General features: G+C 36.2%; 1 protein-coding gene and 1 pseudogene across 2 annotated transcripts in view; one reads left to right on the top strand and one right to left on the bottom strand.

The window, feature by feature from the left end:
* The window catches only part of Themis (thymocyte selection associated), an 84719-nt gene extending 58731 nt beyond the window's left edge, over positions 1–25988 (bottom strand). For both annotated transcript variants that reach the window (XM_087190142.1, XM_021259194.2), the window contains exon 1: positions 25593–25988. In XM_087190142.1, coding sequence (XP_087046268.1) covers positions 25593–25683 — 91 coding nt within the window. In that variant the 5' untranslated portion in view covers positions 25684–25988. The remainder of the gene's footprint in view (positions 1–25592) is intronic.
* Positions 12751–12912, top strand: LOC147824256 (U2 spliceosomal RNA; annotated as a pseudogene).
* Positions 25989–27086: the final 1098 nt, after the last annotated feature.

Genomic DNA, 27086 nt, shown 5'->3' with positions numbered 1-27086 from the left:
TATCCTTATCCATAGCAATGTGAATAGGTATTTTCTTTTGCAATGAAAACACTTTTCCAGTAGATATACAATTGATCTAGATCTTGAACTAGTTTGAACTGATTCATATCTGTATCTATATATGTATGATACTGCAGAGCTGGGGATTTTAGCTCAGCGGTGCCGCCGCCTACCTCTCAAGTGCAAAATCCCGAGTTCAATCCCCGGTACCAAAAAAAAAAAAAGCAAGATGTCAGAGGAAATGTAAGGTGCTGCAGGTGGAACCCAAGTATGAGTACAGGCTAAAACCTCAACACTGACCTGGATTTAATGTCTCATTGGTTCTCTCTGTTAAAATGTTTTACATGCTCATTTTATTTTTATATGAAAATTATGTTTTGAACTTTGTGAATAATTTTATCAACCTCATATTAATTGCGTAGCATTTTTATTCTCTTTTCAATGTTCCCAGCCATTTATAACAAAGAGTGTTATCTTTGATTGCCAGAAGTGTATTAAAAAAATAAAGTCTCCAACATTTATATTTGGTCAGGTTATGCACAATTTTGAAATTCACTCTTCTTACATTTGCAAAATGTCATGCTTGATTTATACTTGAGATTTTCTTCCTTATTCCTTCTCCTCTCCTCTCCTCTCTTTTTTTTTGGTGAGGTGTCTGATTTTTCTTTTATTTTTTGACCTATTGAAGTTTTTTTTAATTCAAAGAAAAGGTTTAGTTTGCCTTTAATACATATTAGATGTTCTCATGCTTTTTATAAAGTACACCTACCTATACTTTTGTTTGGTAGTTTATTTACTTATTTTGTCACACTGGGGATTAATCCCAGGGCCTTGAATTCGCTAGGCAAGGGCTTCACCAGAGTCACATCCTCAGCCCTCCTATAATGTTTTATAGTTTTGTTTTATATGTATTTGAGTGGCTAACTTCTAAAATAAACATTAACTTCATTAAATAGATAAGTTATTTAATAGTTTAAAGTCTTTTTGCAAATCAAATTTTCTTTTCAGTATTTTCTCATAAATAAATTTACACTAATATTCAATATTTGTGGGAAAATGATAAACATGTGCAAAATAGTCACTGAGAAAGCTTAAATACAATAGTTTCAGTCCTGAGCACTGAATGCAGGGCCTTCATGATGAACTATGTCCCTAGAACCTGTCTCCCCAACTTTTTTCCCCCAGACAGGGCTTCACTAGGCCACTAAGTTGCCCAGGCTGGACTCACACTTATGATTCTCCTGCTTGGCCCCTTGCAGTGCTGGGATTACAGCATCAATCACCATATCCGGCCTCAAAAATAGAACAAAAATTTAATGTTCATTTTAAATGTTCAGTTACCCTTCTGTGAAGGAGCTCACTTTTCCCCATGTTTCTGTAAAGTTTTGAAAACAACAAGGAAACTTTCAGAAGAATTGAACTGACAGGTATAATATTTAAAAAGTTTCAATACTCTTATTAAATTTTCTATCATCCACTGAGGATATAATATCATCTAACCTGCAGCACAAAACTAGATGCTTTCCAAAAGTACAAAGAAAACCCAAATAAAACAAAACCCCCTCAAAAACAGAGGATTTCTTTTCTTGAGAAACTCACTTTCTAAGCAACTCATATAAAGAACAAAATCAAACAAACTAGTAGACACTAATACCAGGTAGAAAGAACTGTGACTACAACCTATCTTTGATAGAATTGTTAGTAGCCAAGAAAAAGTGATTTTTTTGTTGAAAAGGATATAAAAATACTGCTTTCTGACACCCATTCCTGTCCTTGAAGGAAAAAAGTCTTGAAAAGGTTCTTAGATACATAAACCATGGTCGTTCTTCGGAAAACCTTGAGACAACTGATTTGAGTGGGGTTAGTCAAGCTAGTTCTCTACATTCGGCGATGTGCTGAATTCTCTGGAATGCAGAAGAGTGGATGAAGTCGTTGGTTCTGAACGCAGCCCAGGTTTTCTCATTCCAAATCTCAAAACAACTGTCCCTTAAACAAGAAAGTTTATTTTCTCTCAGGTAAGAACCCAGTGGGAAGTAGTCTAGGTTGATATGGAATCTTCGTGGCTTCTAACTATCTCAGGCTGATGGCCTGGTGTCTTCCAACATGTCTTCATCTTTCATGCTTTAAGAGAACTGCGCAAGTTCTCAGTGTAGTGCCTAAATTGCAGTTACTAAGAAAGAGATAAAGAGGAGGAAACATGCCTTTCATCTGCGTGGCATCTCGCAGAAATTTCACACCGGAAACCCTTCACAACGCAGTGTCCAAACTTACCGAGTGTCCACGCGAAGCTTCAAGAGACCTGTGCGGTATCATCCCTGGCTTAAACTTTGTCCAGCAGAAAGGGACAACAGATAGAAGACAGCTACAGTGTCCGACCAGAAAGGTGAAGAAAATGTATTGATATTTCTTTATGTAACTATGCAATACCCGTCAAACCTTGCATTGTCGTATGGAAAGATAAATGTGTCTTTTCATTGGAAACAAGGACAGATGTCTGACCCTGAGGCTGAGATTGCAGTGAAGTTTCAGAACGGTCACCTTCCTGAGGAGTAACTGTTACACATGTATACACACGTACTTCTTCTCTCCATTTACTCCTAGGCAGGTAATTACAAAAATGCTTTCCTATCTGGGAGTGTGGCTCCATGGCAGAGCACGTGCTTAGCATGTGCTTAGCAGTCTCGATGTGAGACTGTTCCTAACTTTTGGAGGAATTGCAAAGCAGCACAATCAACAGAACTACTGCCCTGATGACAATATAACGTGACCCTTCCAAAACTGAAGTGAATAGCCCTTGCAATGTAACCAATATAACTTTTAATTAATTTAAAGTACCCACATAGTTAGTGGCTACACTACTAGTCAGCACAGTTCCACTAAACCTAAAAGAGAAAATTAAATGAGAGCTGAGGTTTTGCTGTTGGTACAGTGCTGCAGAGTTTTGATAATGTGGGCATTCTTGTATCACCTTGATTGTCCTTACATGCTAATGAAGCCAGTAGCCAGCAAGTCAAGGTGCAATATCATACATGTGTGGTAGCTGGCATACGAGTACAGCCAAATAGGGTCAGTCTCATTTGCTGGTTATTAACACAGAAGGGGAAGGCATTCCAGGGAGTAAAAATATCATTATCAGATCAGAATACATGAACACATGTTAAAGAATTTTCTATTATTTTTTTTTTTTTGGTACCAGGGATTGAACTCGGGACCTTGTGTTTGCGAGGCAGGTGGCGGCACCACTGAGCTAAATCCCCAGCCCAAGAATTTTCTGATAGTCAATGTCTTTCCATGATGATCTGATAAAATACAAGTCAGGGGTTGGACAAAACCCAAGGAGAATGGATTTGAAATGTCAACAACAAAGCATTACTCTTCTGAGAAAGTTTCCTAGCAGCTTCTTCGTACAGAATGGCAAGAGACACTGTGGGCATGGAGATGTGTCCCGGGGAGACACAGGCAGGGCCAGCACAAAACCAAGACAACAGCAGCCAACATCAAAGTGACCCACCAGGACTGGTGAAAAAATCAAGTAGAAAAATAACACTAACCTGACCTGCAGATTAAGATATCAGGGTTCTAAGAGAATGATGGGCACTATGATTCACTAACGTGCAAGAACTGGAAGGAGGCAATGAACTCAGTTCTTGATATATTGTTTTCCACCTCAAATGCTCCCCCTTAAGCAGGGATGGTCTTATGTTGTTCTCTTGAACAGCTGCTTACAGAGGTTGCACCGGAATCAACGGAGGAAATGTGTAAAGTACAAGTTCCTGGCCTATCATCCAATGTTCTCAGATTCTACAGGTAGAACCTAGGAACATGTGATGTTTTAAAAGTGTCCCAGTAGACTGCAAAGTTTGGTGGGTTTGCAAATATTGTTATATATTACTAAATAGGCAAAAGGAAGACATGATACATGTATGAGATGGAAAGAGAGTATAGATTTAGGAGTTAATAAAAACAGAGTGAACACAAAATAAATTTAATACAACTGAGTATATTGGTAGATCTGCTCCCATAAAAGAAAAAATAGAACGTCTGAGACGCGATGGAGATAAATATTTAAGATTATTGACTATTATAATGTAATGTAATTTACTTAAAATATTCCAGTATAAAAAAAGAGATGCATATATATGTGCATAATAGTTTCAAGCCTGGGGAAAGGATGAAGGAAATACTTGTTAGAATTTAAAAATACACTAACCAGAAATATAAATTCAAAGTGACTAGTTAACATGAAAAGATTAATCAGAAGTCACAAACTATCATGGATATCACCTACCTTTACCTCCTATCAGCTTAGGTTTTCTTCATTTGAATGAAAGTTATTGGTAAAGCTGCTTCCTGGGTGAAATGATTAGTGTCCAAAAAACGTAGATTAGTCCCAAATACAACAGGGGCACGCCTGTGGTTGACAAGGAACACAAGAATCTAGTGCATCAATTATGGGTCCTCTGCTTGTTGTCTGGGCTCAGCGGCTGACTCAAAGAAACTTTGTTACCTGACTCTGACAGAAGAGTAGCTGAATCCTGGGCTAAACATTGCTGTATACGTCTCTAAGGAACTTTTCATGCAAAGCACTGCCAGAGAGCTTCAAAAGACAAGCCATGGGACTACTTCAAGAGGACACAAGGGTCACATAACTGTTTCTATGCCTGCCTGTAAAAAAGATGTTTTATTCATTTGGAAATGTTTGATCTCAAGCTGTCTTTCATTGTACTAGAACTGTAAGTTTGTGGTGAAAGAGATCAATAGCAGCCATCCACTTCCAAGGGCTGAAAGCTATCAATAGCTACCAAAAGTAACCTAATAACGGCAAATGATTAAGTCAATTCTGCTCAGTTTCTCTGGGAAGTTTGGTGTGATTATTTGTGTTATTTTTAATAAAAAAGATGAAATTCATCAGTACATTAATAAATAGGAATGGCTAAATTTTACTGAACAGTGATCTGGTGACTCTAAAATAAATCCTGCTTCCTTGAATAATTTTGATTTGTTTTACAAAAGGATCTGAATTCAAAAAGCAAGATGCATGAAACATAACAGTAAAATGAAACACTAAAAGTCACCTGTCACATAAATGCTATCTATCGGTAGTTAATCTGAATTGTCAATTTTAATTTTTTATTTAGCGTAGTGCTGGGATCAAACTCAGGGCCTTGTACATGCTCTATGCTGATTAGAGTGTCAGTTTTTAGGCAGAACAACTAAATGAATACATTATTGTTCCTAGGAAGAAAAGAATGTTTTTGATAGCAGAAATTAAAAATTCTACTCTTATTTCTATCATTAGAAGAGTAAAACACTAATTTAAGCTTTACAGCATGTATTACAATAAGATGTCATTTGCTAAGTATCAACTTTGGGGAAAAAAACCTCATAAAAAGGAGATTTCTATACTGAGGAAGAAAAGTTCCCTTAGGTATATTATGCAAAAAATTATGGTGGTTCAATTAATAGGTGATAGAAGCAATATCAAACAAGTAGTCAACCTAATCTGATTAATTTTCATTAACACATCTTCATGACTATTAAGTTTGACTCTACATAAGGCCTCAGTTCTTTGAAAATTAGGATTATGATAGTTACATGACTTTTATTGCTACAAACTCAGAATACTAGGAGTATTAGGAAGTCACTCCAAAAGTATCAGTTGCATAAATGAATATTCTTAGATATTTTATTTATTGATTGATTAAAATGTGTTTCATTATATTTAAACTTCACTAGAAAGAGAAATGTTGATCCTATCAATGTAAAATGACATTTTTATGATTTATTTATTAATAATGGATGAAGAGAATAATTCTACAAGAACATGTGAATTAGGTCTCTAACTCCATAAAATCCAAAAATTAGTTTAGGCGACTTAGAATGCTGAGTCTTCTAAACATAGTAGATTCACTGGGAAAGTAGAAAATTGGCTTTTTAAAAATGGGTAAATTATGCAGGAGCAAAGTGTAAGAAAAAAATAAAGAACAACCATGCTAATTTTAAAATTCACAACAGTCTCTGCTAAAGAATAATTAATTCAATAATCACAGAATTTTGAAAAGAAAGTGTTTTGAATATTGTCAAGCTTTTCTTGAAGTCACTAGAGAAGGCAAAGAAAAAAAGAGCTTTGGTCTGTGGTTACGGTTCACACATCGTTTATGGGGCAGGTGTTTTTCCTTAAGTGACACAAACGCTGAGCTGTAAAACCAAACTCACCTAGAGAAAAACTCTTTTTATTCCTAATTACCCTTTGTAAGAATTAGGAAATTAGTCTAATTATATAGACTACTAAGAAGCTGCCCTAAGAAAACTTCTAGCAAACTATTTTACTTTAAAATAACAATAATAAAGTATTGTCAAATAATGACTTCAAGTTGTCATGTGAAAATTATTATTTCACATGAAAAGATACGCTTCTCTTAAGTACCCATCACCTAATAGTTCTTACAATAATTTTGGTTATGAAAGGTGCAACAATTCCAAATATTTACTGGGATAAAATAAATGAGACATTCATTTAAAACATTAAGTTTTTAAATTTAAGAGCTTGAATGTTTCATCAAAAACAGACATTTCTAAAAACAAGCTTTCGGATTTTTTTATACATTAATTTCATGTTACTTGTTTTTCATTTAAACACTTACTAGTAATTTAGCAATGCCTAACAAATTCTATAAGAATCATAATACACAAAAACATTACCATTCTTAGGGCAAAAATCTTGATTTGATTTTTTTTGGTAAATGTCAATCAATGATAAATAATTGATCATAATTTTACATATTAAAATGAATATAAATAATTAGTATTCCCAGCCAAAATGTCTATTTTACAGCATTGGAAAATGAAACAGACAAATAAAATATAATTTACTTTAATCTGTTGCCCATTATATCTTTGTACTTATAAAATGAAGAAAGCATGTAAGTAGTCTACATTTGTATGATCATATGAGAAATTATTTGCCAGCCCTCAATTTGCTTACCTCTTATTGTATAGTCAAGATTCATATTTAACAACACATAAATGAAAAAAAATTTAGTGTGAATAGTCTAACGCAGATATAAATAATGTGCTTCTTTGTGCAAGAATGTCTACATTTTGGCACATCCCCATTTAAGTAAACAAAGTAAAACTATTCTGCAGCTATTTTCCTCTACAGCTATTGAAAAGTACATAATTGAAATTGCTCTTATCTAAGCTTTTATCTAAGCTTCTTCACTTGTTTGTAATGCACCTGTTGTAGAGGTTTTTTTCTAAATACTAAGACCTACTTAAGCTCAATTTTAGGGAAGAATGTGTATCCCTCAAGTATGTAACTAGAAATACACTACATTTTGAAACTTTAAATACTTTTATTCTTATTTTCAAAAATGTAATGTCCAATTATACTAAAAATGTAACTACTTACTGACCTTTAGTGTTCAGCCAAGTGCATCCTTGGTAGCCAAGTTACATATATACAAATACTGAAGTGTCAAGTCTAAGAGAGTAGAATAGGAAAAGAAAGAGTAGAAAAAACAGAAACAAAGAAAACAACAAAACAAAGTGTTTAAAGAAAAAGTAAATCAAACATGATTTCAGGCAAAATTCTGCCTTTAGAATGTAGCCCAAAGTAGAACTTCTGCACATTGCAAAATCAGTACAATTCTAATACATGTGTAATTGAACTGAATATTTAATTTCTAAATTCTATTTTGGCAGTTACTTTCGTGTCCAGCAACATACCATTCACACAGGCTAAATTTATAATTTTTAAATCAATCATCATCAATTTTAAGTTTTAAAAGTTCTCAACTTTCAATGTCTATGAGGTTAGGTTGCCTTAACTCTAAGATAAAAATCATATGTGGAAATTTTCATAGAACACATTGTAAGCATATTCAAAAATTCTGCTTTAGAAATTCAATGCTTGTTCTTGATAAATCTTTACAAATACAAGCTCATGTAGAAAAACATTGGTACTCTGTTTTTGTTTGGTTTAAATTATTTCTTTTAAATGTGACAGGCCAGACAGGCATGTTGGCACATACTTGTATTCCCAGAACTCATAAGGCTGAGACAGGAGAATCACTTGAATGTATGAGTTCAAAAAGAAAGACAGAAAGAAAGAAAGAAAGAAAGAGAGAGAGAGAAAGAGTGAAAAGCTATGTGTGTCATCTAAGTCATATCTTCTATGTAATTTCATTCCACTTGAGTCTGTATAAACCAATATTAATGCTGTAAATTTATATTTAAAAGGGGAAAAAGCTTTTGTCTAAATATTTAGAACCTATGAAACATGAACAAATACAACTAGAATATAATTCTATAATTTTCAGATTTATTGACTTTACTAAATATCCTTGATTAAATTAAAATTAAATAAGATTAAATTCACTTAACCATAAAATAATTGTGAGTATTAAAGTAGACATAAATTTTTGCCATGTGAATTCTCATACAAACATCAAATCTACAAAAGCCATATTTCATATGGTTCATGATTCACTGAATATTGTTATTAATAATTATTCAACAAGTTTTAGAGTCAATTCTTCAATGTTACAGTCATCAAAGTACAATCAGTAGTAAGTTATTAAAAGATAAGACAAACATGTAACTTCCAGTAGTTACTTCATATGCATGTTTGGACTGTCAAACTGTCATTACTAAATTGCTATAAAATTTCTTTAAAAAATCGGGCCAGTAAGGGAATTTACCTTAGTGGTTCTGCCGCCTGCCTCACAAATTCAAGGACCTGAGTTCGATCCCTGGTACAAAAAAAAAATTAGGCCAGGGATTTAGCTCAGCGGCACTGCATCTGCTTCGCAAGAGCAAGGTCCTGAGTTTGATCCCAACACCAAATAAATAAATAAATAACAAATGGGTGATTCTATAGCAGTAGCATTCACTGTAGAGTTTCTCATTTAAATTCTCAAGAGGGCAGAGAAAGAATAAACTTTACTGTAAGTTTAACATCTGGACAGAGATTAGGTGATGTGGCCAACTGACCCTGAAAAATCACAATCAAAGTAATAATTTTGCAATTGATTCTCAAGCGTTAAATAACTATAAATATTATGAATTAAACAAACTTACCTGAAATAATACATCTGTATATATGTGAACACTAAATCTGTGTGTAAATGCATATAGATGAAGTCTACTTAATAATATGTGTTGCTTTATCTCTATTTGCATCTTTATGCACAGGCAACACATGTAGACTAGATATTGCGTATGTATTATATGCGCTTATTCCCCAGGTCTATTTCCAAAGTGCACAGCACAGTGTCCAGCCCTCGTGGGCATTCAGTGTGGGCCCCATTCGTGTCTGTTAATGATCTGCCATAAGCCACCTGCTGACTCCATTGTTTATCTGCCATGCTTTCTCATCCTGGTGCTGTCATTTCTTCGTGCTAACAAACAACCCTGCTCCCTCCTGTTTCTCCTCCAGTGACAGACAGGTTTGGGGGTTTTAAAAGTTCTTCCTCTCCCCACACCTCTTATGTGGGTGTTCTTGGGACCCACATGTTTTTGACTCAGCACACGGATTATAGGGCAAATCCTGAAATAACGAGGCTTCTTTGACCCGCTGGTAAATCTGTAAGGTCAGCCTCTCAGCTCTGCCCCTGCTTCTACTCCAGATGCCCACTTCTATGTCAGTGTTCCATAAGAGCCTCATACACACTGGGATTCACTTCAGTCCTCATTTGTTCCATCATCTACTGTGCCACCTGTCGACCTGAAATCTTCAACTTCTCCTTTGCTGGCTGCCTCTCCTGAGCTTCCATATCCAGAAGGTTCTACTCTAAAAGACCAGGGACATGGCTGCTCTCCACTAGCTCCTCGCTATTTATCTCTGTCTTGTATCCACCCGGTAAAAACTCTACCAGAATGGATGTTTGATTTACTCATCTGGGATGAGTTTTGGGATTGTTTTGTTTTGGTTTGTTTTGGTTGCCTTAAACATCTCAGAAATGCTTTGGACTTCACTGTAATTTCCACATGAACTTCAGTGAATGTCTTTTACTTTTGTGACCAGGAAGACACCCTGAGCTAATGAGTACTGCCATAGTAAAATGCTATAAACTGGGTACTTTAAACAACAGGAACTTGTTCTCTTGTAGTCGTGGGGCTAGAAGTCCACGATCAAGCATCCCAATGGCAGCCCTTGGTGAGGACTCTCTCTTCCTATTTTGCATACTTCTGCCTCTGAAAATGGACTCAGAGACATTTCCTCAGTGTGTGTGTGTGTGTGTGAGTGTGTGTGAATAATATATACATATATATAAATAGACATATCTATTATCCCATCTATTATTTCATTTTACCAAATGTTTTTTCCTTAAAGACTCTGTCTTTAAATATATTCACACTAGGTGTTAGGCCTGCAACATACTATTTTGGGGGGAGGCAAATATTCAGTCCATAATACACATAATAAAAATAATGCATTTGTAGTTTCTTACTGATTAGAGTAGATTTGATATCTTTGCTATAACTTAGAAGCCACTGAAAATATGACCACGGATTATCTGATGTATCCACTATTCTGAGTAGCCACTGAGCTACATTTTTAATTTTTAAACTTGCATGACCTTCTAAATAATTTTCGCTTGTTCTGGTAGTTCTCTATTTATCTAGGTGCTTTCCATTTAGGGTGAAACCCCAGCAAAATTAAGACCACTTCTTAACTTTTCTCTGACTTTCCTGAGTGGTAGATTATACCCTCACTATAAGACAGTTCCTGTCACTTAGAAGACTTTCACACTGTGTTATAAACATTGACTTCAAAACTATATCTACCTCATTTTATTGACCTACATGGCATACCAGCGTAGGGGACCATGTTTCATTCATTTTGCGGAAGGAAGGAAGAAAAGAAGGAAGGAAGATGGAGGGAAAGAAGGAGAGAGGGAGGGCGGAAAGGAAGGAAAGAAAGGAAGGAAGAAAAGATGAAGGGAAAGACATCATTTTAGGAAAAATTTTCCATGATCTTAACATTTTCTATACAAACAAGAAATATTATAATGTTTATTATATTCAAAATATAGTACCTAAAAATGTTAACTCCCAAGAGTGGAAAAAGACATTTTCATGACATTTAAAAATTTCTATGAGAAACACCCTGAGCATATTTATGGACCCAGGCAAAATTACACTTTTACTTTAGCACATGTTTATGTGGTTTCTTCAGCATTTTTCTTCTTGATAAAGAGTGCAAATAAATGATATATGCTGACTAAGTTCATAGTGAAGACAAAAGTTCTCACATTTTTCAGTGCTTTGCTCATTTAGATTAAAATCTCTAGGTTCCCCACAGGACACTGCAATATCCACAAGACTGTGAGGTTCTTCACCATTTCCTCGCTGATAACATTTTTGCCTGCTCTTCCCCTTCTTTCAGCCTCACTGGCTTCTCATTTCTCCTCAAATGTACCAGCACATTCTTCTAATAAACCTTTGCTGGCTTATAATAAACCATAACCTTGAGTATAGCAGCAGTGTGAGTTCTGTGAGTCCTTCCAGGAAAATCACCCAACTTCAGAGCAGCGTGGATGCCACTCCTCATCACAAACACTGGGGAGAAAGTCTGTGCCCTCTGGCTCATTGACATGAGCATGAGCTCTAAAGAGGGAAAAATATAAATGTGACTGCGTAGAAATGCGAGACCTTTTGCTTCAAAAGAAAACATTAAGAAAATGAGAAGACAGATCATAAAGAGAAAGAAAATATTTGCAAATTGCATGGCTGAAAATATTTGCAAATCAAGTATCTAGAATATATACAGAATTCTTATACCCCGGTGACAACAAAGAATAATTCAGCTAAAGTTGTTCAAATTATTTAAAGAGATATTTTATCTAAGAAGGGAAATAAATTGCCAATGAGCATAGGGAAAGCATTCAACATTATCTGTCACTAGGAAATGCAAATTAAAACTACAGTGAGATATCACTGGCTAGTAAAAAAAAAATAAGGAACAGTAAGCATTAATGAGGATGTAGTGAAATTAGTATTTTCTATTTATTGGCAATGTAAAATAGCACATTATTCAATATCTTCAAATGTGAAATAAACTGAATATCTTTCAACTGCTATTGGATAAATAAAATCTGATGGATTCATACAGTGAAATACACTTTAGCAATAAAATACAAAATACTGAAACGTGCCTCAACATGGATGAGTGACAAAAATATCACGCTAAGAGAAAGAAGTCAGAGACAAGAGGCTACATAGTGCTTTTGTTTTGTTATTCATTCAGTTGTAATATGTACTTTTCATTAAAATTATATACAAACAGTTTAGTAGTTCAACATTCTGTAAGATGTGCTATAAAAAAGAGCATTCCACAGCCCTGACCCCTGTAACTCCTGTTTCAAAAGAGAATCATTTTGATGGGTTCAGGCAATTTTCTTTCTCTTTTTCTGGTACTGGGTATGAACCCCAGGGCCTCACACATGCCAGGCAAGGACTCTATCCCTGAGCAACATCGCCAGCCCTTCAGCCCAGCCCCTGGGTATCTGCCTCTACATCTCTAATAGTGTGCACTGTTACTGCTTCTTCATTCTGCAGTTTTAGGCATTTGTTCAGTCCCCCATATTTTATGATTCATTGTATATAAAGTGGCTGGGAAGGTCAGTTTATAGACAGAAAGCAGGTCAGAATTGCCTGAGGCTGGATATCCAAGTGGGGATAGATGACAAACAACAGAAGCCAATTCTTTGAGGTGATAGATCCGGTCTAGAATTGGTGATGATGATCACTTCTCAGCCTTTCGGCTAAGATCAAATGTAGTATCTGTTCTTACTGGTTTAAAATTGGTGATGAGTACACAACTTTATCAATGTACTAGAAACACTGAACTAGGTATTTGTAAGGAGTGGATTTTGTATTCAGTAAATTATACCTCACTAAAGCTATGAGAAAAATACAATGGAAGGAGACAAAAATAAACAAAAGGCATATATAAGAAGGAGATGGGTGTTTTGGTTTTATAAAAAAGGAAATGAAGAATACAACATGGAAGACAAAGATTATTGGTGAGTGGGAGTGAGAAAGTTGCAGGCTTAATCCACGTGGCCGACAAGCGAGTGAGCATAGGAAACAGTAGCCCGAGGAGGGCGGTGAGCAGAGCTCCAGGCAGGAAGGCCGGCCTCAAGCTGAGGAGTGGTAAAGAAGACAGCACAGCTAGCACAAGGAAGTCCTTAGAGGAACTCAGAAATAACGGGGCAGGGAGACAATGTAGAGCTTTATTACCCACTGTAGTTTAACAAAGGAGTGATATCATCTGACGCACATTTTTAGAACATGGCTCTGGAGCTTGCCTGTAAGCGCAGCTGCTCAGGAGACTGAGGCAAGAAGGATCATCAGTTTGAGGCCAACTTGGGCATCTTGGTGAGACCCTGTTTCAAAATAAAAAACTAAAAATGGCTAGGGATGTAGCTCAGCAATCCCTTGGTCCAGTCCCCTGAGCCTCAGAAACTATACTTAAAAATTTGGTAAATTAAAGTATGACTCTAGATGCTTGGTTAAGGATAGAGGTAAGGAGTCAAAGAACAGAGAAGGAAATTCTGATCATGCTAACAATAAATTAGAATGACTCGAACCAAAAGGATAAAGCAAAGTTGTTGGAAGTGGTGAAATCCTACAGAAAATACAGGGAATGGGATTTTGGGCATTAATTTTTCTCCCTTAAATGTTAATTCATACTTTCATAAAAATTAGAAGAGAATATAACAAAGTGTGAACAGTGTTTCTCTGTTTAGTTTAGTAATGGGTAACTGTGTGCTCTCCCACAATTGCCAAATTGCTAACCATATGCATGTATTTTTATAAGGCAACAAAAAAACCTTTACCTTCTAGCTCAATAAAAAATCATAATGGTTTTTTGCCAACTTTGGTTTCTTTTTTTGCCAAATTTGTAATGGCATATATGAAGTAAACAGGGATAAGTGATAAAGTTAGCAGTGTGTAATACAGTAGGAAAACTCCCAGATATTTCCTGAATACAAAGTGGTAAAGTCACTTTTCAATGAACAGGTGGTAGTATTATTACTCAACTAAATTTCCAGACATTATATGATCCCAGTGTGCCTCGTCTCTCATTACAGAACATTATGAAATGTGAAGTGATGGAAGAAGATATTAAAATGTTATATTAATTTTATATAAAACAGAAAGGAAGTTAAATTGAACTAGTATTTAACATATATATTTACTAACATTTAATTTTAAGCTTACTAGTAGTTACTATTAAAATAACAATCAGTTGTCCTTACATAAGCTAGTCATAAGACACGCATAGAACACAACATCCCAAGACTGACTGGAAATTCCTCATTCACTCATTTACTTTCAGATAATGGACTTCATATCTGTCCCAGTAAGTTTATTTAATAATATTTATGTTCTAATCTAAATAATACTCTCAAAAAAAAGACAATAACTGACAGATGTCTACAAAGACACTTGAATTGAAGATTGCAGAGTCCATTAGAAAAAAATGACAGAGTAGCACTTCTGGTGGTACTAGGTTGTCATCAGCTGCAAACAGCTGCTATCTAATAAAACACCCCAATCAGATTTATGAAATGACATCAAGAATCAATCAATGGGATCATATCAAATTAAAAAATCTCTCCCCAGCAAAGGAAACAACCAACAGAGTGAAGAGACAACCTACAGAATGGGAAAATAATTGTGCCATTGTGCCAGCTATGCCTTGGATAGAGAACTAATATCTAGAATATATTAAAGCTCAAAAAAATTAGACCCACCAAAATAAAAGCCCCAATCAAACAATGGGCAACTGAAATGAATAGACAATTCTCAAAAGAAGAAATAGAAATGGCCAATAAACACATGAAAAAATGCTCAATATCTCTGGCCATTAGAGAATTGCAAATTAAAACAACATTGAGATTCCACCTTACTCCGGAAGGAATAGCTAGCATCAGCAACAAGAAATCAAATAATGACAAATACTGGAAAGACTGCAGGGAGAAAGGAACTCCTCTACGTTGTTGGTGGGGATATAAACTAGTACAACCACTATGGAAATCAGCATGGAGAGTCCTCAAAACTTGAAACTAGAAGTCATATCTGACCCAGCTGCTCCCCTCCTAGGTATCTTACTCCTCAAAAGAGCTAAAGACATCATATTACAGTGATAACATGCATACCCATGTTTATAGCAGCACAATCCATAATATCTAAATCTCAAAAACGGCCTGTATGCCCATCAACAGATGAATGGATAGAGAGAATGTGGTATTTAGACACAGTGGAGTACTATATGCCAAAAAAAAGGATAAACGAGTCATTTGTAGGAAAATGAATGCATCTTGAGACCATAACATTAACTGAGCTTAAATATCACATGGTTTCTCTGATATGAGAAATCCAAAATATAAGTAAAGAGAAAAATAATAATAAGAAGTAGGAAGACAGATCTTTTGCAAAATTGCAAGAGACCCAGAAATGGATGGTGAAGGGAGGGAAAGAACAGGAAGGGAAAGAAAAAAGAATAAAGATGTGTTATATACATGGACAGACACCCCACAAGGAATGTAATCATTATGTGCTGCAAACACATGCCAATAAAAAATGATAAAAGAGAAAAAATATTTCACACATCATTTGACAGCCACAAATATTATTGAGAAACCTATCCTATGTGTAGATTATATATGGTATTTATTGGAATTTCATAGGTATCTCTCATAGCTGCCATTCAAAAAATGTATTGAAATGAATTAAAACTATTTGAAACCATTTGAATTAAAACCATTTGAATAATATTACATGGTATTTAATCAACATTTTCAGTAAAATATTTAATATTTCCAATTATTTTAGTAATGTTGCTTTCATAAAAACATATTGATAGGTAGTAAGTTATACTAATTTCACTGCTTTTATGAAGAAAAACTGGATTTTCATCATGAAAAAAATTAGAAGTGTTTGAAATAATAATAATATTTTATCTGTACAATTTTTATTATGATGTATGCTTTAGAATGGCTATAAATATCAGCAGAAGAAATGTATATGAAGAATGCAACTCTTTTTTCAACTGATGATATTTTTGATCAAAAAAGTCCTGGCCACATACGGAGGTGCACAGGTCACATATGGAAGATTTCAGTTGTGAATTTCAGCCCCTCTATCGCCAATATTGGCTTTCAAATGATCTCCTTAAAATTTGCATTTGGATGAATAATAGCTCCTTATATTTAATGTGTCTAAAACACAACTTTTGCTATTCTCATCAAATCCCATCTTCTTTGGTTTCTACCACTCACAAATGTACACACATTTCCCTACTGGTTTAGACCAAAATCCTTGGCTTACTCTCTGGTCCTCTCTGCTCTCACACCCCTCTTAACTCCATTAGCAAGTCCTGGCCTTTTTACCTCCAAAATATGTCCCACACCTGCCCATTTCTCTTGTATCTAAATCAAGGAACTGTCATCTCTTCTGAATGAGTCTTTATGCGCCTCGCATTCCATGTTTGTCCTACTATCACTGTCCTCTCCAAAGCAGTCTGCAGGTCTTCTAAAAAGACAGTCAGCTCCTGGCAATCACCTGCTCAAACTGGTCATTGGCCTTTGTTTCTTATAAACACCAAGCTCCTTGAAATGCTGCAGCCCTCTCCTTAACTCTCTTCTCATAAACTGCTCCTCTCTGCTATGTTCCGAAGTGCAGGGATATGTTTTCTCTTCCTCAAACAGACTACACTCCTTTTGGTCTGCAAGTATTTGTCGTATTTACGCACTCTGACACATTCACCTTCCAGAACGTTTCTTGGCCATTCCTTGTCCTATTAGGCCTCTGCTCCCAAATCAGCTTCCCCTCATTTTGCTGCCCCACCCATTTCCCCAGCTCCACTGTATATCACGTGCAGTGTCACTGTGACCTTCAGAGCCTGTGAGGTGTGGGCCTTCTCCTCAACACCCTTCCTTTCCATTGCTCTGCTTCAGTCCCATGGGTCACCTCCCTGCTTCTTAACCACATGAGACATTCTTGGGACAGTTAAGCTGGATTGTCAACATCACTGGCTTGAGAGCCACCCAAAGGGATCAGTAAAGCTCATTCAGGGTGTGCTGGTGGGTCAGGAAGCCAGGCATGACCATGGGGTCTACCTACAGTCCCTTTTCCCTTTCTCTCTGGAGTCATTCCTGTCTCTGTTTCCCAGCCACCATGAGCTAGCAGCTTTGCTCCCCCAGGTCCTTCCACAGTTTCTGCCTTGGAGCCAGCAAACCATGGACTGAATCCCCTGAACTATGAACTACATAAAACTTCTCCTCCTTTAAATTGCAGGTGTCTGGTATCGTGTCCCAGTGTTGGGAAAACTGGACAATACAACCCTCTTAAAAGGCGTGTTACTTACCCTGTCCTAAGCAAGAATGTGCTTTCAGATGTTCGAAGGCCAACATCCTCAGTTTATCCAGACCCCTGCTGACTTTTATGTCATCAGAGATAATATGATCCAGAAGAGGGGGTGTGCTTTGGAGGTAGAAATGTCAGCACTTGCTAATGTGTGTGAGGAAACTGGAGGACTAAAGGATGAATCCTGCTCGTCCTATCAAAAGATCATCAATTTCCTCTGCTTTGTTCTGCCTTCTGCTGGTGTACTGGCATATGTTTTAACCTATCCTTTGTTTGCCATATGTTCTGTCTACTGGAACATAGCTCTAAGAGAGAAGAAGCTATGCATTTTCCCAAGAATGACTGTGGTCCCTTGAACACAGCCTGACAACGTGTCGTAGGGATTTATATAAGCTATCCCATGCTGAGGCTTGCCCAACATTTGACTGTAAACTGTTCTGGGAGCATCCTCATGCGACCGTTACATTTTATATCTATGTTTTAAACTTGATTTTTAGAACTCAGATGTTTATGTACATTTCACACATTGACGCGGACACCCAAATGCTACCCAGAAAGGCTGTCACAGTGTGTAGACCCAGAACCATGCCTAGTTTCTGCCCATCGACACATACGTTGGGTTTGTAAATCATTTTCATATTTTTGACGAGGAGGGGACCAAGAGTTGGAGGGAGGAGGCAGGGAGCAGAAAGGAAGGGACAGTAAGAAGAATTTAGGTGTGTTACATACATGTTTCAACTACCTGTACTGAGTGGAATTGTTATGTACTACAAACATGCACTAATAAAAATAAATTTTAAAAAATTAGTTTAACAAGTAAGTAATGGTAAAAGGTAAGTAATTACTTTGTCTCCATTTTTGCCCATAGATTTGAAAATTTTTTTATATTGTTTTGGCATGTGAACTTTTACATTTTTGTCCATTTTTTAACTTTACACTCAATTTTGTGTAATATAGTACTATAATTATATAGTCAAGACTTGTATATTCCATGTGCTGTATAAACTGAGTATTTTGTAGCTGGCAGTTTGTCTTTCTTTCAAGTTTTTTTTATTTGGGATTTTTATAGAATATTAATTTATTTCATAAATTTAACTTTTCCCTCTTTACATTCCTAGGTTATTATTTTGTATTGTTTTTAGTTTTTGTAGTAAATATTTTAAGTTTTACTATTTCTATCTATATTCAATTGATGTTGGTTTATGATGCAGTGGGGAAGAATTCCAATTAGTTTCGCTCTTTTCATCTTTCCTTATCATTTACCAACATGTGGGTATAATAGTGATAGTTATGATTTACTGGAAGATTATTATGGGCCAGTATTTACTACTACTTCATAAACCATAGCTTGATCGGTCTTTACATCAACCTTTGGCATTACAACTAGTTCTATTTTTCTTAACAAAAGACAAAGCAAATGCTGAATGTTTTAGGTTGACCACAGAATCATTTCCCATTTGTACCTTACTCAGGAAGCGAAGCAATGCATTTATAACCTACAGTTCTATGCTTCACATCAGTAAGGCAAACTTACCCTCCTAAAATAACAAGTGCTTTAAGCACCATGTTAATGAGAGTAGCATGCAGCCTGCTGCTGTGGTTGTCAATTGGAAATATCCGATTCGGTACCACAGAACTCACATGACTTGGAGTTCACTCTTCTCGACTTCCCTCAAGCTTCCGAGTAGGACATGGCCCATGGCACAAAGCAGAGGAAACCTTCATCAATCCCAAAGAAACACTGTAATGCATTCTATTGTTCTCTCAAAAACATAATAAAATTAATTAAAAATAGAGTATAGCTGAATAAAACGTCTATGTGATCAAACAATAAAATAGCCAGAGTGAAAAGGAAAATAAATTACAATTATAACAGTAATAATAAAAAGCTACATGACAAAATTTATGAGGAATAATGAAAAAAAATATTTATAAAAAAGCTTAATTTTAAATATATTTATCAAGAAGCAAAAAAAAGTTTTGAATACAGAGTGACAAGAGCAGCTAGAAAAGGAGTAAGAGAGAAAACAGAGAAACAAACAAACAAAAAAGATTAAGCCAGCAATTTATGAAAGAAAAAAAATACAAAATACTAATAAAATCAAACTGTTTTCTTTCCAAAAAATGATATGCTCAGTAGCACTTATAGAAGAGTTCTATCAAATTTTAAGGAAGAACTCAAAACCAATTTTTAGAAAATTATCTCAAAAAATAGAAAACAACAGAATGTCCATAACTCATTTCAGAAAGTAATTACCTTAGATCTAAAACAGATAAGCCTATTGATGCATTTTAATTATGATTAAGTGCAAAAATCTGAACTACAATTATAAACCCCTATATTGTATTCCAAAAATGCATGTAAAATATTAAATTGCTCAGTAACATTTGAAATTCCAAAAAATAACCAATGTAAACAGACTAAAGAAAGCAAATTACATCATTATCTTACTGGTGAAATAGTATTAAATTCAGTACCACCGATTTATTATGAAAACACACAGAAAGCAATACTTTTTTATTTTATTTTATTTTATTTTATTTTTTTGGTACCGGGGATCAAACTCGGGACCTTGCGCTTGCGAGGCAGGCAGCAGAACCACTAAGCTGAATCCTCGGCCCCCAATACTTTAATTATTAAAGGATAAGTACCAAAACTTAAAGCATTACACTTAAAGAAGGAATTTTAGATGGTTTTCTTTATGCTTAAGAATAAGACCAGATTTCCATTATTGCTTAGCTTAGTACTAGAAGCCTTGGCCTACAGTACAAAGGCAAGAAAAATACCAAAATTCATAGGAATGAGCATGACTCCTGAGCATTTCTAATGATATCAATATCTACTTAAGAAAACCAATAAAATAACTAGTAAGATTCTTAAAAGATTTATAAGTGTAGGTAACAGTAATTTGTTGCATTTCTTCATTTCAGTGATAACCAATGGGAAAAGCAATATGCTATCGGGTAAGTACAGTAGCACACACGTTTGCATGTGTACATTCTAGGAACTAGTGTAGGCTACATAAGGTCACTACAGAGATGCTTTCAGGACTCCAGCAAATACTCTAGAAGATATTTAGTGTTTTTTAAATAAAGAATAAACTGTGCTTCTGAATGGGAAGACTTTACTATTTAAAGAACTAAAGTCAAATCAAAGCATTTCTACATTAGAAACTTCTTCAATCTAAAATGAACATATTTAACCATGAATTACTGAAGATTTTAGTGCCTGTGGATGAGAAGGAAGTCCTCTATCCCTGACCCTAACTGATATTACACTGGAATCCCTACCCGGTGTTTCACCTGCAGGGAAAAAGTACAACCATTAGAAAAAAGAAACAAAATCCATCATTATTCACAGACAATATGAATGTGTATTTCAAAAATCACGGGCTGGGGATTTAGCTCAGTGTCACTGCGCCTCCCTTGTAAGCGCAAGGTCCTGTGTTTGATCTCTGGTACCAAAAAAGAAATCAAAGATAATCAAAAGGTACATGCTTCACATTCAACAAATACAACAAAGAAAATGAAAAAAGGAAGGTATCGTTACTAAGGGCATAAAAAAAATGAAGTAACAATAAATCTGAAAAAAGTATAAGATCTCTAAAAAAAATTTAAGACATGATTCACAGAAATGAAAAAAGATTTCTGCAGCGAGAGAGCTATACCCAGTTCACAGGTCAAAAGACTTAATTTAGAATGATACTAATTTTCTCCAAACCAGTGCGCTGCTAATCAGAATTCCAGGAGGAGTCTTGTGGAAATTGCTAAGTTCATTCTGAAATGTATATGAAAATGCAAAGCCAAAGTTGAAGAAGAACAATGCATCGGAGAGCGTATTTTCCAGCAGTAGCTCTCAAATTTGGCTGCGTTTTAAAATCATCTGGGAGATTTTTAGAAAGCTGACGATGACACCTTACTTTTTACAAAATTAGATCCTTGTCGTTTAAGGAGATACCCAAGCATCTGTCTTTTAGCAACATCTCAGGTGTTTCAAATGTACAGTCAGGTTTGAGACCCAAGCTCTGCTGCATATTACCATACGGAACATAGTATAAATTAAATGTTATGCATTGCTGCAAATTCGCTTTAACTAAGGCTAGAAGAATGTTGTGTAACGAAAGCAATGAAGCCCCTGCCGTGGTGTACACCTGTAACCCCAGCTACCGGGAGGCTGACGCAGGAGGACGGCAAGTTTGAAGTCAGCCTGAGTGACTGAGTCAGACCCTATCTCAAAATAAAATTTAAAAAAGGTTATAGGAAAGCACTTCCCTAGCATGTGCAAGGCCCCTTAGCTTCATCTCCAATACAACAACAACGATGACAAATAGCAATTAGATGACTGGAACGCAGAAGCTATCAAAAGATACCCAGAAATGTATTCGCTCTGTTTATGACTGAGGTAACACAATAAAGCACTGGAAAAAGACAGCTTTGCAATGTCACTGAACCAGTTGGCTCTGTGTAAGAAAAAAATAAATCTTGGCCTCAGTTTCAAGCCAAATACAAAAAATCAATTCCAGGTAGATTGCAGATCTGAAGGTAAGAATAAATAATAGAATTTCTATATTTATTCCTTTCCTTTGTTAACTAAGACATAGAAAGTCTTGTTTTTTTTTTTTTTTTTCAGTACCAGGAATCTAACTCAGGATCTTGTGCTTGCCAGGCAGGCACGATGAGAAAAGGAAAAAATGGAAACAAAGTTTTGTAAATAGTGAGGGATGGAGGGGTTGAAGGGAAAGCAGGGGAATGGGGAAAAAATAAGAACCAAGAGAGATTATGTAAAGGCACAAATTCCCAATAATGAAGGTCAGCATATTGTATACCTAAAATGTACCAATAAAATTAATGAATTAAAAAAACAAATAATAGAATTTCTAGAAGATAATATTGAATATTTTCACAAATTTAGGATAGAGAAAAATGTCCTTGATAACATAAAAGGGAATATAATTATGAATTAACCACACAATACTAAAATTAAAAACTTCCCCTCATCAAAAAATGCTTTTAAAGAATGAGCAGAACAACACATAATAGAAGAAGGGAGGGAGGACATGATCCAAGCATGATATATGTGTGTGTGTAAATGCCACAGTGAAACTCATTAATCTGTGCAATTAATAAATGTTAATAATTATAAAATAAAAAAGAAAATGAAATGTTAAGGTGCATACATAGAGGATATTTACAATGCACATAACTGACAGAAGGTAGGTTTGATCTGTATGTCATAAAATCATTAATAAAAATTTACAAAATCTAATACAAATGAGCATGAGCTATGAAGGATTCTACAATGAGAACCCCCACATAGCCAAAAAGCACATGAAAAGGCGGTCAGACTCATTTGTCACAAGAGAGATATGAATTAGGACCATGGGCTTCCATTATACTTTTATCATAATGACTAATATTGTTTTGGGGAGGTTTTTTGGCTTCTTGAGGCAGGGTCTCCCTTTGTAGCTCAGGCTGGCCCTGAACTCACTATGTAGCCCACGCTGGCCTGGAGCTCATGGCGATCCTCCTGCCTCAGCCTCTAAGTGCTGGGATTACAGGTGTGTTCCATCATGCCCGGCTAACACTGATGGGACACAGATCAATTAGAATTCAAAACTTGTTTCTCATTGCCCAACTGAATGCATATACATATGTGAGCATGCATGTCAAACAGTGTCCTTGACAACATTGCTGGTAACAAGTTCAAACTGGAAATAATCCAAATGTCCCTTAGCAGTAGAATGTATAAATTATAGTATCCAACAGAAAATGATATACACCAAAAATGAATAAACTATGTGAGATAATGATTCGTTTCACAAATATGTTAAACATGTATGCCAGCTATGAAAGAATACATTAAGTAACTTTCCATTTATATAAAGTTCATCAATAGACAAAGTCATAATAGTGGTTAATCTGGGTATGTGGTGGATAACAACTGGACAAGAGAACAAGATGGGGCTACTAGAGCATTCATGGTTTTCTGAGAATGTGCTCAAATTGGGACAACTTGTTTCAGTTATGACATGGTAGCACACTACTAAAGTATGAAGAAGATGGTCTGAATGCATGTGTCATTCAAATAACAATATAAAATGTCATTTCTTCCCAAGTTAATATGTAGTCATTCAATCCAATAAAAATTTCCATTGAATTTCTTATGAAATTGATTTTTTTAAAAAATATATTATAAATGTTTATGGATAGCTAGGTCGGTCTGTATACTGACTTGAGTCATTATTACAAAAGTAGTGTGAGTTTGACACAATTAAGAAAAACAAATAGATAATGTGAAATAGGAAGAAAAGGGGCAAAGGGGAAGGGGGAGAGGAAGGGGAAAGGAAAGAAGGGAATGGAATTAATATGAGAAAAGCAGAAAAACAGCACTGGTGGGAAAGAAGAGCTATTTCAGAGACATTGATCAGCATGTGAATATGCCATGTGATCTAATGGTGACCACCCACATCAATCGGGAATGGATGGTCCCACTTAGGAAATGGTACCTGGAAGTCAGTTTCATCATACGGAGCAAAGTTACACTAGACCTCTGAACTCTCCGTAGGAGAATGTCCTCCAAGTAGACTATAAGCCAAATGTGAAACATAAAGTTGTAAAGTTGATAAAAAGTAATATAAAACTATTTTTCTAGACGTAAAGAAAGACTTTTCATACAAAGCCTTAAATCATAAATCATGAGACAAGTAGTGATTTGGGGCTAGCTTAGAAACAAAACAAAAGAGTGTATATGACAAAAGATGATCTGGCTCCAAATAATCGATTTACAAATGAATTAAACAAAACCCTATAGCAAACTGATTACAGTCTGTACCAGTTCTTTACTTTTTGTGAGGAGGGTGTGTGTGTGTGTGTGTGTGTGTGTGTGTGTGTGTGTGTGTACATACGCCCATAAAACCTGGAGCTGACATTTGTCAGTCTTTCTCTTATTTCATAACACCTAATAAATACTTCTTGACTTATGGTAGGGTTATATCCAGATAAACTTATTGTAATTTGAAAATACTGTAAGTTTAATATATGCTTAATACACCTGACCTACCACACATCGTGGCTTAGCCTAGCCTGCCTTAAGCATACTCAAAACACTTAGGTTTTGCATAGTTGGGCAAAAGCATCTAACAAAAAGTTCATTTTATAATGAAGTGTTTAGTATACAATTCATTGGATACAGCACTGAAAGTGCAAAGCATGATGGTTGTGAAGTCCACTTTCACACAAGTGCACATCAGAGACTGTCAATAAACAGGAAAGATTTGCCCACTAAAACTCCCTAGGTTATTTTCCCAGCAGCTTGACTGGATCTCATTCTACTATTGCTTCAATTGTATGTTTCTTCTCAGTAAAATTATGCAATTATTTAGAAAATGATCTTTGTTTCTTGCACATATTCAAACATGCACTTAAAGATTCTACGGTGTATACTGGAGTTTTGATAGCTCTGTTACTTGAATTACACCAAAATTCACCAACTTATTCAATAATTTGAATTGAACTATCACTTTTCAGCATAGATTTTTAAAATTCTCTTGTGATGAATAGGCATTAATTTCTCCTTTTTTCTAATTTTTATTGGTTCCAATACTGCAATCCTTGTGCCTCAGCCTCCAAGGGACCTGGGATTATAGTCACATGGCAGCTGCCTAGCAACAGACACAAATTTCTATATCTTCACATTAAAAATGCTATTATTTAAAGAATGAAGAGTTAGATGACTGCAGAAAGACTAAGAGAAGCATTAGTTTCAGTGACATTTAGTAGTTAAAAGCTTGGGAAGCACTACTTTCTACATCGGATGCACTTGAGGGTTGCTTTTATTTAAGAAAAAAGACTTTTTAGGATTCTAGAAACAAATATCAATAACTTTTCACCCACGATGACAACCAGTTCCAAAGAATATGCAGAAGAAATTGACCGTTCACACAAACTATTGAATACTCAGGAAAATCTCAAGAATTTTCACATAATCCTCATCCCCTGCCCCATCCACCCCAGAGAGCTTATCTAGTTTCTCCCTTCTTCAACAATCTTGGGTCTTGATCATTCATCAGTTCATTGCTTTCTCTTTTTTGTGATCACCTTTCCTTTTCAGAACTCATACTCTTCCTTAAAATTCTCCCGCGAATTCCCAGGTGTGTAGACTTCCTAAGTACTGCATTTTCTAGCCAGCGAAGGACTTGGAGAAAGCTTACCTTCAAAATAGATGCCTGACTGGATTTCTAGGACCCTGGGCAGGGTCCTGACATCAAGGGACTGCACAAATTCTTCCAGCGACAACGCCATCTCTCCGGTTTAGGTGGTGTAGAGACCTGGTTCTTAGGACAACTCGTGGCTTCTGGATATGACTATCTGTCTGCAGTTGTGGTCCTTGCTCATAATTCCTCCCTTGGGCAGGCAGGCAGGTGTCACACAGGAGCCAAACCAGGGTGGAGCAACAGTCTGTGGGCAGGTCCTTCTCTGCAGTGGACCTCCTTGCTCATAGTTCTTCCCGGCTCTGGCAGGCAGGATGTTCTGCTGGAGCCAAACCAGCTGGAGCCAAACCAGCTGGAGCAGCTGCATGTGCAGAGAACAGTGCAGAGGGCGTGAGAAGGAGGCAAGAGGCACAAGGTGTTACCAGGCTTTGTTCTCCTTGCGGCTTCGTTTCCTTCTGACACTGAAGTAGAACAGGATGGGGGTGGGGCGAGCATGCCTGAGCAGACACTGCCAAAAACCTGAGAACAGGTAAGCAGCTCACTGTGGGTGCCGCTGGGCCAGGTGGGCACCCACAGCAGGGGCAGGACTGAGGGTCCGAAATGCACGCGGCTTGTTCTTTGGAGAAGGACAGCAATGGAGGACTGAAGTCTGACCTTAGCAATGGCACTGCGGTAGTTCATGACCTCTCCAGCTCCTTTCTAAAGTTTGGCTTCATACCTCATTTGCATACTTTGTGCTTTTATACTAAATTTGTTTCCAAAAGTGCTCTGTGTCAGCTCATTTTAGAAATCTGATGCTCTGGAGAGAATAGCTAAACCGCTTTTTACTCTTACACAGAGAAAATTTTGCTGAACCTTAAAAACGGGTGGGGAGGGATACAAAATGCCAAGTGATATGGTAATTAATAGAGTAAGGCTTATGCCTTTTCTAAGCGCCACACTGTAATGGAAAGTATTTAGATCAGTTTTTAGGAAACCAGGGATTCCTGGGCCCAGCTCTGCTTTCGATTTACAGGCTGGCTTCAGCCCTGTATTCGCCCATCCTCATTTGTCTCATTCATTAAATGATGAAAAAGTAGGAGTAAATAGTACATTTCTTCCAAGACCCAAATTCTACAATTCTGATGGTGTAGCCTAAATTAAGGGGTTAAAATGCCTGCAGTCAAAACAAATGAGGGAGCCTTATGAAAACCAGTTCCTTAAAATCGTCCTTCTCTCTACTCTTTGTATTTCGTTCTAGTCGTATTTTAGAACTAGGGTACACAGTTCAAAGTGATATTTTGTAAGCTTTATCGGGGTAAATAAAGGAGAACAGGTTTGGATAAATACACTGAAAGACGCCAGGAGCTCACGTTCACTGAGTTAAAGTGCGCCCAGGCTCTAGGCCTGGGGCTGTTTTGACCTCAGACTGCAGGGTTCATGACTACAGAGGGTGAGGTTCGTCTGAGCTCTTGGCATGTTCTTCATGGAGATGACACAGGAAGAAAATACTGT

This window comes from Heterocephalus glaber, unplaced genomic scaffold (genome assembly GCF_053883595.1).
Source record: "Heterocephalus glaber isolate CG9 unplaced genomic scaffold, H.glaber_assembly_v1.0 deba00001550, whole genome shotgun sequence".
In the NCBI taxonomy this organism is placed as follows: domain Eukaryota; kingdom Metazoa; phylum Chordata; class Mammalia; order Rodentia; family Bathyergidae; genus Heterocephalus; species Heterocephalus glaber.
This window is presented reverse-complemented; position numbering and strand designations above follow the sequence as displayed.